This window comes from Mastigoproctus giganteus, chromosome 11 (assembly GCF_048544385.1).
Source record: "Mastigoproctus giganteus isolate SK-2022 chromosome 11, ASM4854438v1, whole genome shotgun sequence".
Taxonomy (NCBI): domain Eukaryota; kingdom Metazoa; phylum Arthropoda; class Arachnida; order Uropygi; family Thelyphonidae; genus Mastigoproctus; species Mastigoproctus giganteus.
The window spans coordinates 120,235,984-120,249,282 of NC_143585.1; the positions used below are offsets into that span (position 1 = coordinate 120,235,984).

Here is a 13,299-nt window from a genome sequence, read left to right on the forward strand (position 1 = left end):
AAACATTGTGCTTCAACTGATTTAAGATGTGATTTTCAGGAACCAGCTAAGTGTAAGGACTGATAAAATTAGATTTTTGATGTATCTATGCAGTTGTTTCCTCCCTCCCTTTTAATGTTTGTTCTAATGTTATTGAAATTTCTACACATTCAATAAGCTGGTTATTTTGAATAAATACCATTTTTTTAAAAAAAAATAACAGTGACTAAATAAATCAGTTTGAAATTTTCCTAAATATTCAAGTGATGCCAATGGAAGCTATTATGAAATTTAAGGGCTTAATGTAAAAATATGCAACTTTCAGAGAAGTTTTAAAGAAGTTAATTCTGTTAGGCTGGCTTCTTGGAATTAGAAAAGTAATATAAATATAATAAATAAGAGTACTTTTCAATAAAAAAATGGATTTTTAATTTTTCTTCATACATGGTCCAAGTTTCTTATAGTTGTATCATTCATATCTTTATTAAATATATACAAAACATGTTATAACAACTATCCATTATTATTTTTTACTCCCACATCCAATTTTTACAGTTGGTGGTAAGTATTACAAAAGGTAATCTTTTCATAAAAAAGAATACTGGAAGAACTAGCAGTTGAATGTCAACTATTATTCACATCTGCTTTTTATCCAAGTGAAATTACAATAAGCCTAATAAAGCCGTTTTCTTGTTGTTTCTTGCTGCTTCTGGAAGACCATTACACCAACAATAATACAAATAAAAATTCCAAGAATTGCACACAGAATTATCAAAAAGAGTTTTGTACCAGACATTGGTGGAGGTGGATCATCAACATGATCTGAAATAAAATTTGATCAAACACAAGTGTGAATTAAAAAGTAATTATATTTCAGCAGGTTTGAAAAATCAAATTGCATTATTCTACATTTAATTTTTGTTGCCACTTTCGTCCCTTCTTCACTCTTTGAACTAATCATATATTTAAGATTTTAGTAGTTACTAAATTTCCCTTTGATAAAGAGTCTAGGTTGCAAACTGAAGGTTAATAAATTGGTAGCATCATTTTTTTCTAATTTTGTCTAAAATCTGTATATTCTATAGAAGTGCCTCAACTTACAGTAAATTCCTGTTATAGCACTTTCTAGGGGACTAGCCCTAAAGAATAGTCTAAGTAGGACCCTGTTTTTTGGAATTTGTTTCTCAATATTTTGTTAGATAACATTGAATAAATGTGATTTTAGTATTCACTGAAAATAAAACTCTTCTCTTCCACCACCTATGGATAAAGCTGTGTTTATGGAAGGATCAGCAATTATATATCTAAAAATATTTCTGGACTAAATGTCTAAGAGTATGAAAGTTGTTTTATGCGTGGTTACTGCACATACATCATTTAATTATATCTCATATTGTGAATACCTTCACAATAAGTGTCCAAGGTGCACTGCTTTGAATAAGTAACGCTTCACCAGTGGAGAAGACTAATGTTACTTATTCTCGTGATGGTGTGCATAGTTTAATCTAAAAATATTTCTTGACTAAATATTTGAAATGTCCAAGAGTATGAAAGAGTTGATTTATGCATGATTACTGCCTGATCATTTCTACTACCCAGGTAGTATGAATGCATCGTGGCCTTATACTTCATAACTGGGTTGTCACTATTGCAACAGGATACCTGCCCATCCACCGATGAGTAAGCCAACAAGCTTTGAAACTGTGCTGTCTTTCTTCATGGTAGTATCCACCAAGAAAAAAGTAATATTAGTCTTCTCCACTGGTGAAGCGTTACTTATTCAAAGCAGTGAAATACTGCGGCCACTTGTGAAGGTATTTACAACATGAGATATAATTAAATGATCCAGTCATACTACCTGGGTAGTAGAAATAATGTCCATACATAAACCAACTCTTTCAGCAATTATATAATCGGGAGAAAATCTCTAACATCTCCTAAGCTAGATGTTAGAGATTCCTCAACATTCCTCATCTGCAAGGTTAGGGCTGTAGGGCAGATAACACATTTGACATTAATTCCGACTGAGTACAATGACAGTATGAGCAATGTTATGTCTTGCACTGTCATGATGCAGCATCAGCCTACCCATGCAGTTGTGGTTGTTTGCAACAAATGTGATCCTGCAAAGTATGCAGCACAGTTCTAGAATAAGGTCCTGTAATGATGCTAACACAGGGCACAACATGCTAGTAAACTATTACTTGAATGTAAAAAAAAAAAAAGTGACCATAACTTTTCCAGCAGAAGCCACAACTTTCTTTTTTCGATGTTGGCAATGACAGAGACTTTAAAAACGCAGGTTTGTTGCTTATTCTCTGGGTCAAAATGATGAGACCATTTCGTCTGCCATTATCACCTTGTGCAGAACCTTGCCAACTTCAGTAACTATTTGTTGAAGCTCCTGGCAAATCCCCATGCAAACTTGCTGTTGCTTAGGTGTGAGTAGTCTTGGAACCCATTATACACAAACACTTATCATAATCAAATGGTCATGGAGAATACCGTGCATGCCTCCTACTGATGTTCTCAACATCTCTGCAGTTGCCTTACTGTTTATTTTCTCGCAATTACAGAAGCAGTGCTTATGGTTTCTCTGGTGACAACAATGGACGAAGCTCCAGGAGCACTGATTTTTGTGTAATTGAATCACTATCTTTAGACATTCTAAACCACCTGTGAGCTGTGCTATATGGAAGCATAGATTCACCATAAGCCTCTTATAATTTCATATGCTTCAGTTGATGCTCTCTTAAGACAGAAACAAAATTTGAGAGCAGCATACTGTTTGTGTGTCATGTCCATCGTTAGGTAGGTGAAACTAAACAGGCTTGTTTGTTTGTTATTTGGTTTTTAGGAGCATTAGCAACTAAGGCCATATTGCCCCGGGATATGCGGTGGTCACTCTCTGACTTTTCCGCATCCTCCGTATTTGGTAGTGACGGGCTCGAACCCCGGTCCAATCAAGAAGCGTGTGCTACGCACTGCTGCTCCTTCCCACTTGGCTATGGAGGTGTGCCACTAAACAGGCATAAACTTGTGCATGAGTCAACTGTGCAGTTGCTATGAGATGCAGCTTGGTTTGTCTCAAATTCCACAGCTCTGCTAGAAATATAACAAGCAGTACGGTTGTTCATGAAAAATTATCTTTAGTGAACAGCCCTCGTATATAAGTTTATTTATTTATCATTATTTTTTTTTTGTCTGTGTATACTCTAAATTTAAACATAGAGATATAACTATAATATCAGAAAACACTGGTGGAGAAAGATGGAAACAGTTTCCTATGGGGTTGATTGCTGGGTAAAGAACAATGAAACTGATCATTCAGGAATGAGAGTTTAATGAAAATAAATGGAACTAAGGTGGAAGGATCATATAACCAAAGAAGAAAAAAAAAAAAATTACTGAAGTAAATTTTATCCGTTCAAAAGTAAGCAAAGTAAGATGGTATGTCTATAAGATTACAGGCAGACCAAGAGGAAGGGGGATCAATAGTATTAAACTGAATAGGGATAAGCATCTATCAGGATAGCATGGATAAAAATGACTAAAAGTCTGATTTAGCAACCTGTATACTCACTAAATATAACATATCTGAATGGTAATTAAAAATAGAAAAAAAAAAAAAAAAAAAATGCACCTAAAACAAATACAGTGCAAACTTCGATATACTGCACCTTGTTATACCACAGTCTTGGATGTAATGCGATGTAATGCAAGTGTGATAATGTCTCCTCAAGAGGGAAATAAAAAATGCTGTTTATAGGAAAATACAAATTTCACATGTCACTGGCAAAATCAAATTATACCTGTTTTTAAGTAGTTTCTGAAGTGCAGACCACTGAACTACCCTTTTCTCTTTTGTAGAACATTCTATGAGACTATTAAATTTTTATAGATAATAGGACTTATCTAAGAGTAACTACTATAGATGTTCAATCCCTCTCATCTCAGTCAACACACAAAACAAATAAAAATAAAAAAACACATCAATGAAACATTAACCTGGCAGTAGTATAGTGCTTTTAGTATACTAATGCTTGATGTTTTACACGTAGATTACAATGTTTACGTATAGGTTTGTGTTATAGCATCATGTTTATATGTAACCAACTAAAAATTGGCATCATTTAAGTACATCTCGTTGAATGCTTTCACGAGTTGCCATGGTATTGCACTATCTTGAATAAGTAATGCTTCTCTAATAGAGAAGCATTACTTATTACAAGACTACTGTTACCTTATTCTTGGCGGATACCACCACCCAGACAGCACCGTTTCAAAGCTTATTGGCTCTTCGTCGGTGAAGAGATACTGAAGAGGTATCTATTAGAGAAGCAACACTTATTCGAGGTAGTGCAATACAATGGCCACTCATTGTGAAGGCATTCACAATAAAAGATATACTTAAATGATCCCAATTTTTAACTACTTAGTAGTTGGCTAGTTATAAACATGATGCTATAGCACAAACCTATACATTAGTTAATTTCTTCGTAACTAAACAAACTACACTGGTGTTCAAAGAAAGTGCATCACCTAGGAATTTCACTTTTCTAACCCATTTTCGCGATGGTATGTTACATTAATGATTAGCATCACAAATAGAAATATAAACAAATGACATTTATTAATAGTTCAGACAAAGATAAGTAATATTTGACACGTGCTCTCAAAATATTCCAAAATTAGCATTTGCAATCTTTATACAACAGTTTTGGTAAACACTACAATTAGGGCTGAAATGTTATCAAAAGCCCTCAGTTTGCTTCAGTTTATCATTTTAAATGGAAAACAAAATGAAAAGTTCACCAGGTGCAAACTAATATTTAGTTGACCTGGCCCTGATGACAGCACACCACTGTCGAGGCATCGACAAGATCAATTTCTGAATATATTAGACTGATAGGTCATGGTTTCAAACACAAATTATGGCTTCTTGAAGTTCACGAAGGGTCTTTGGTTTCTTTCTGGCAACTGCAGATTCCACATGATGCCAACAGTTCTCTATAGGATTCAGGTCCGGGCTGTTTTTTGGACAGCTAACATTGTAATGGACAGTTCCTCCAAACATTTTTTCACCTGTAACAAATGTAATGCAGAAATGCCTACTACACTTTTTGCTCAATGACAAGGAGCAGAGTTGTCCTGAAGGATGCAGTTGCTTGGCAGGTTGAATTGGTCTCTAATGGTTGGCAGCAATTTGCCTTCCAATATAGCCAGGTATCCATTGGCATTTGCGGAACCTTTTATAAACTGCAGGTGACCTACTCCATGATACGAAATGCAACCCCATATCATTTGGATGGTAGGGAATTTCACTGTAGACACTATACAGTCTGGATAGTATTCTTCAACACATCCATGGCAAATTGTTTGTCTCCCATCAGAGCCATGCAGGTTGAATTCTTCTCATCCGAGAAAATAACTGACTTACACTTGCTCGGGGGTGCATTTGACATGCTTCTTACACAAAATTAATTGGGCCTTTTTTCATTTTTGTGTGAGGAGGGGGCTTCTTCTTATGACGATGGGCTACAAGTCCATTTTTGAAGAGGCGTCTTCTGATTGTTACTGCACTCGCTACCACTCCTGAATGTTCTTCCCATCCTCTTTTCAGCTCAGACAAAGAAGCTTTACCGTTTTTCATACATAAGCGCTTCAAAACGTAGTCCTGTTGTAGCGTAGAGACTCATTTGCATCCAGTTTCTTTTTTCTTAGCAGAACCAGTGTTCTTGAGTTTGGAAAGAAATGGAGGTTTGATGGCGCATAGGCTACTTTGGCCATAATGCGATGGAAAGAAATCTACTCACTGTCTACTGATTACAAGACAATATAAGCAATATGACAGGAAGAACATCCTTCCTTACGTAAAGCAACAATAGCACTCTTTTGTCGTGGCGTCAACTGCACGTTACTCGCCATCCTGACACAAGGAAGGAATGACTGCAATTCTTGAAGAGCATGCTTATATAGCTGAAAGTAACAGCTGATGCAATATTATGTCATCACCTACGTGTGTCAAGCTTATATAATGCAATCTGTAAGAAATATTGCCATAAAAGATTTATGTTATTTGGACAACAATTATAATTTTAAGGGGTGATGCACTTTCTTTGAACACCAGTTTATGTACTTAAAATGCTTATTAATTTCAATTCTTCATTTTTTTAATAATTTAAAATTTTTCTAACTAAAAATGTTGGTACCATAATAGAAACATTTAATCTCTGCCAAATTTCAATTTGTGGAGGCATTAATTGCACAAAACTTCAGCATTTCTCTAGTATATCGCTTTGTGTGCTCATCTTTTATTGCAATAAAAAATTGGGACAATCTTTAAGTATTATCACTTGCAAACTGATGCCTTAAATTCACCAGTGGTTATTTTTTATTTATTTATTATTATTTTTTTTTTGGCTGATGATGCTGCATAAGCTTGCTTTCTTGCATCAAATGCCTCTACTAATGCAATGCTAATGCTAATATGCAGTGGTCATTCCTGACCTTTCCGCGTCCTCCGTATTTGGTGGTGACAGGCTTCAACCCTGGTCTAATCAAGAAGCGTGTGCTATGCACTGCTGCTCTTTCCCACCTGGCTACGGAGGCACCTACATGCAAGACTAAAGACATTATTAGTCAGGTACAAAATGAATCAACTTTGAGTCCCAAACCAAACAAAGTTAAATATTCTCCTGCTAGCCCCACGAGCACACACACACACACACACACACACACACACACACACACACACACACACACACACACACAGTGCTATCACCATTAATACTACATGGTGAAACTTGAAAAAGTAAATAATGCATTTCTTTGAAAGGGCAACTAGCTACCATATTTGTCAGCTGCAATACAGAGGATTCACTTATCATTTTTTGTAAACAATAGCTCATTTCTTTTCAAGGTTATGAAATCACATTTAGGCCTATTTCACAAGAATGAAAAAATTTCTTTTATTGCAGGGTAATAAAACCATATGGCAACAATCATTTCAAATCATTGGGCAATGGAATATATAAACAGAATTTGGGGGTTCAGTATCATTCATTAAGTGCCCAAATTCTCTTTATTAATTCATACAAGTCTTAAAAGTCACTTTTCATTAGTAGGGATTTTGAGACAAATGATAGCTTCCATAAAGAGGTTAATTAGCAGTTCAAGGCTGCTAATTAACCTCTGTTGATCACTAGGCTTTTTATTTTTTTATCTTTCTTCTATGCTGCCACTAGAGGAAAGTGGAAAAAAATAAAAACTAATGCCTTAGCTGGTGCTGCTAATAAACTCTGTATGAAAGCTAATGAAAAGTGACTTTTTACACTTGTATGATATTTTTTACCATTATTATTATTAGTAATGGCATATGATGCAAGAAAGCAAGCTTATAAAATAAAACCATCCCACATCACCTGTTCATTCCTTCCAATTCGTCTAGTTCTTCCTTGAATTTATTCAAACTACCCACTTCCGTAACAACATATGGAAGTTTGCTCCAACAATCAACCACTTGCTGGGTGAAGTACATCTCTGCAACCATACTTCCTCAATTTGAATTTATGGCCCCCTTTGTGTGTAGTCTGAGCAGGAGGAAGAGTGTCATCAGCACTGAGCTTTCACAATTCATTCAAAGTCTTAAACACCTTGCTAATCTCCAGATGCTACAATTTGCACTACTGAAGCCTATCTTAGTAAGACCACTCTTTCAATCCCTTCACCAATCTTACTGGCATCCCCTGCACCCATCCCAGCAGATCTACATCCTTCCTAAAACAAGACCTCCAGATCAATATGCAGCCTAACCACTAAATTATACAATGGGATAATCACCTACTTATCCCTGCTAGTCCTAGGAGCTGTCTGCATTGTTCAGACAACTTCATAACTGACTGCAAAATTAACACCAAGTTTTTTTCATTTTTCATTACTCTGAGGCTAGTACCACAGTTGGTGCTGTTAAAGAATATTAATTCTTTAACAGCACAAATTTGTTAACCAGAGATTCCATTATTTTCTCCTGGGACAAAAGTTAAGCTTACATGTCTGTTATTACTCATGTCACCTTTTGATCCCTCCCACTTTGGGAATTATGGACACATTTGTGCATCTCCAGTCCCTAGGAACCTCCCTTGAATTCAGCATTGCTCTCATATTTATGGCTAACTGTTTAGTTACCTAATTTGCTGCCATCCTTAATATAATTGAATAGATTCCTCCATCCCAGGTGCCCTTTTAATGTTAAACTTACAGAATTTCTCTTCACTTTCCTCTCAGTTATCACAAAATAATTTAGCTTTTTGTCAGATTTTCGATAAAACTTCTGACATTCCTCTCCCCAAAGAACTCCTCGTGCATGAATGTAAATGCAAAATGCATATTCAGTTTGTCAGCAACCTAAGCAAGATCATGATCAGTTAAACCATCGATATCAAGTGGACCAATATGATTAAACCCCTTCCTTCTACTATTAATATAAGTAAAGAAGTCCTTGCTGCTTTTCTTGGAATTCATTTCCAGACACTTCTCGTAACCTGCCTTAGCTTGCCTGACTTCCTTTGTGACTTGATTGCAGACAATTTTATATCTACCATAGGCTTCTGTATCACAAGATAATTTATATACACCCCATACATTTTTATTCTTTGCCCCAAGTCTAATCAGTTTTATCTGACACCTATTTAGGTCTAAGCCTGAAACGGTATTTCTTGGTATACTTGGTATGAAAAGCCCAGTAGCTTCTATGATGATTACTTCCAACTTAGAACTTGCTGTTGGCAACATCATCAGATGGTCCCACTGTACAGAATTTTATGACTGTCTGAAACTACTGTAGTCATCCTTATGAATGCAAAAGCCCTTCCCTTTACCCTCAACAATAGTTGTCTTTAAGTAAATCCCATATCAGCACATGTGATCAAAGCCACCAAGAAGGTTGCCTGCAGAGGGTTGCTTAAAGCACGAAGAATCGCTGCTGATAATTAGATCAAGAGTATTGCTTCTTCATGTTTCATCTCTAAATATTGTTATAGAAAACAGTCATCCAATAAATTCACAAAAGTCTTGCTAGTGTGTGAACCCACACGTTCCAGTCAATATCTGAAAGTTGAAATCCCCATTATAAGATATTCTCTCATTTACTGGCCCAATATATTCCTCTGTATTGCCATTCATTAGGCCCATAACGCACTCCGACTCTTTTTTTTTTTTTTTTTTCAGGCTGTTGCATGTTTCAATAGAAGCAGTGCAAGAATCACTTTTACCTCTTCCTGCAGCTCTAGTTAATCTACGAGGTGTTTCCGAAAAGTAAGAACACATTTTTTCTCTCGATGATGTTTAATAATATGAAGTTGAAATTACACATCAAGAAATAAGTGAACATGCACTACTTCTCCACAAAGTCTCTAGTTTTATTGATGCACTTGTCAACGATGGATCAGTTTATCAATATCAGTACTGAAGAAGTCTGTGCCCACATGCAGTAACCAACATCGCACTGCCTGATGAACTTCCTCATTCGTGGTGAAATACTTTCCTGAAAGGTGTTTTCAGAGGGCTGAACAAATGGAAGTCTCAAGGCTCTAAGTCTGGGCTGTAGGGGGGAAGGTTACAGGGTTTTCCAATAATTATGGCACAGCCACTCGCAAGTGGTGTGGGGATTTGCATTGTGCAATAAAATCACGCTGCTCAGGAGTCCTGGTCGTTTGTGTCGAATATTGGCTTTCAGTTTTTCCAACATTGCACAGTAAAGCTGTGCATTGACTGTTCCTCCCTTTGGCAAGAAATCCACCTTGGCCTTGGTGATCCCAGAACACTGTGGCCATGATTTTTCAGACACTGGGAACAGTTTTGAATTTTTTGCACACAGGAGATTGTGGATGTTTCCAGGTCATGGAGTCTTGTTTGCTCTCCGGGGTAAATCGATGAACCCACGTTTCGTCTGCTGTGACTATGCGAGTGAGAAAATCCTCTTTTGTCGATCGCAACAGGTTCTCCAGACACATCCTCATGCGTTTTGCTTTGTCCTCCTCTGACAATTGTCGGGGCACCCAGCGGCAGCACACCTTTCGAAAGCCAAGGACATCGTGAACAGTCGACTTACTCACGTTCACTATTTGTGCAATTTCACTCACCTGTTTTCAAGAACAATGCACGAAATGTCTTCTGTCTTGCTCGATGAAGGCTTGCCCGCCCGATGTTGATCTTCAATGTCAACACGGCCCGCTTTAAATTCATTGCACCAAAAACACACCTGCTTTGTCATCATCTTCTCGCCATACACAACAACCAATTCACAGTGAATGTCACTTGGTGAAGACCCTTTTGCTTGCAAAAAGCAAATAACTTCATGAACACTTGTTTTGGACCACACTCGCACTGTAGCCACCATTTTGAATCTGCTGTGAGGCGACAGTACTGCTGGTCTTTTTGAAACGCGATGGACAGGTCCATCTGTCCACTGCATTTCATATCATTCCCTTTCACCATTATTAAGTAAAAATATGTTACCTTACTCTTTGGAAACCCCTCATATTAATCTGTGTATCTCTCCCAAGCTCTTAGTTTTCTGACAGACCCAACACCATGAATTGTAGCATCAGCGAACATTTTTACACCCCTTCTATATATGTGTATTCCATAAATGGAATATATGGTATGGTTAACAGGAGAGACTGTAAAAACAGTCTCTCCTGTTAACCATACCAGGAGATGCATGTGGCTAATGTACAATCATTTTTGCCATACAATTAGTGTGTGAAAATTCCCTTTATTGTAGCTGCAATGTGGTTTTATTGGTTTCATGGTAATAAAACCACATTGCAAGTTTTATTACCATATAATAAAACAAATTCAAATGGGCAATTGTTTTGTGTAAAATGGGCCTTAGGATGACAAAAACTGCTAAAAGCATAATGCATTGTGTGCACAAACTGATGAATAATTTACATATTTTTATAATTTACTACTGATTGCAGCTAGTGTAATCCATAATTATACTGAAGTACTGTAAAGTTCACGTATGTTATTTAAGCCCAAAGAACTAATCCAAGAAAAAAGAAACTGCTTCAGTCTGATTCAGAACCTTATTGCACTAACATGGGTTGGCAATAGATAGTTAAATTTATTATCTATTATAACTACTTAGAATTTACAAACATAACATTATAGCATAAGCACGATATTGAAATATATCTATTCAGTAATATAAACTTCACAGCATATCCAATGCATAGCGTAATTACTGCATTATGATATAAATTTAGCGTAGTATTTTTAATTATATTGAATTAAACCAAAATTATGCCTCAGACCAGAGCAGAAAAGCTCAAAGTAGTGAGAGTGGCATGGTTTGGGAAAGAACTGAAGGAGGAGGGGGTTGTCTTCTGAATCACAGCCTTAAAAAATGTTGTGGTTGTTTGATGTTTGTGGAGCTATCAGAAACAGGACGTGTTATTGCCAATCTTTGTGCTTGCACGATGTAAAGAGTGTGAGGACGTTAGGCACAAAATCATTCTTGTTATGGACTTTTACGAGAGCTTGAAAAAAAGAAAGAACAGGATGGATGCCTCAAAGGAATTAAAATGGGGGGGAGGGGCATCAACCTCTCAGCTGCCCAACTCAATGCCAGAGCTTACACTTCTTCATCAGGCAACATAGTGACAATCCCCAAGGCAGAAAGCAAACTGATTTGAATTTATGCTGCCTCAGATCATAATCTGAGCAAGCGGAAGAATCCCATCAGAATTGAGCATGCTCAACTCATTCAAGGCCCTATACACTTCAATCAGATCACCTCACAGGTGCTTAGTCTCCAGCCTCTGCAATTTGCAGAACTTAAGCCTTTCCTGGTAAGACTACCCCTTTGTTTCACTCGCCAATCTTGTTACCTTTCTCTGTACTTGCTCAAGCAACTCTACATCCTTCCTAAAATGAGGCATCCAAACCCTTATGCAGTATGCAAAGCTTGGCCTGACCATTGCCTTATACAAAGGGATAATCACCTCCTTTTCCTTACTAGCAAAATTCCTGTATATCATTGAAATCACCCCATGACCTGCTCTGGCAGCCTGTCAGGATTGCTCAGAAAACTTCATATCTGACTGCACAATTACTCGCAGGTCTTTTTCGTTTTCTACCAACCTAAGAGTAGTACCACACCATTGTTACATTTCTCTGGGGTTACTGCTACCCGTATGCAGTACTTTGCATTTGTCAATATTAAATTTCAGTTGCCACTTCTCAGCCCATCTGCCCAACTTTTCTAGATCCTGTTGCAGTAGCACACTACCATCTGTCATTAACAACCATGCCAACCTTTGTATCATCTACATACTTGGACATTAAGCCTGATATACCTTCGTCAATATCACTGATAAATATATAAAACAGCAGGCCCAACACTGAATCCTGAATCCATTAATAACATTAGTCCACGAAGAGCAGTGTCTCCTATTGTAGCAATTTTCCCTTAATACCATACCTCCAACTTGTATAGTAGTGTTCCATGCACAACAGTATCAAAAGCTTTCCTGAAATCCAAGTATATGATATCAAAATTATTTTTTGCATCCAGTTAATTTGTAACCACATCATAGTATCAAATCAAATTTGTCAGACAAGACTTTCCCTTAACAAACCCATGCTTGTTTCTGAATAATTACTGCAGTCTTGTCTAGATGATCCTGCAATGGTTCTTTAACCAATGACCATTATTTTAACTGGGGAAAAGGTGACTCGTGTCACCTTTTGATCCCCTTCACCTGCATTATACCAAGGCTGAACTGTAATTCTGATAGAAAAGTAAGGGCAAATGAATGGAAGGATGAAAAAAACAAATCACATTGTGCAATCTGATACCTTGTCATTCAGAAAGGTACCAAAATTCAGACTAAACTATAGTTTATCTGGTACTTGATAGTTTTATTACAGTTTATTATACATGATCCTATGACTGATGATGGAAATACTATATTTAGTCAGTAACCTTCTTGAACATGTTTAATCAACTTTGAAAATTTAAAGTAAAATATCATTAATTTCCAAATTAAAAAAGTTCTAAATGCTAATGAATATTCCTATTTTAACAACTAATCACTAAATTACCTCTGGGTGGTGCAAAATAGGATGCAGCAGGTATAATCTTTGAGCGATCCTCTTCTTCATCTTCTTTCATCTATAATATATGATATACAAACATAAACACCAACCATGACAATTAAATAAACTGGTGTTCACACATATACAGTTCATTAAAACTGCTAAAAACAAGCTAAAAATAATGCAAGTTCTCTGCTATTAAACCAAGCAACT

The 13,299-nt window shown here is 36.6% G+C and overlaps 1 protein-coding gene across 1 annotated transcript in view; it reads right to left on the minus strand.

Annotated features, from left to right (window-relative positions):
* Positions 1-252: 252 nt before the first annotated feature.
* Positions 253-13,299, minus strand: part of LOC150078390 (vesicular integral-membrane protein VIP36-like) — a 163,907-nt gene continuing 150,860 nt past the window's right edge. The window contains exons 8-9 of the mRNA XM_090384345.1: positions 13,093-13,162; positions 253-801 (exon numbers count right to left, since the gene is read on the minus strand). Of these exons, the coding sequence (XP_090240471.1) occupies positions 653-801; positions 13,093-13,162 (219 nt within the window). The 3' untranslated portion in view covers positions 253-652. The remainder of the gene's footprint in view (positions 802-13,092; positions 13,163-13,299) is intronic.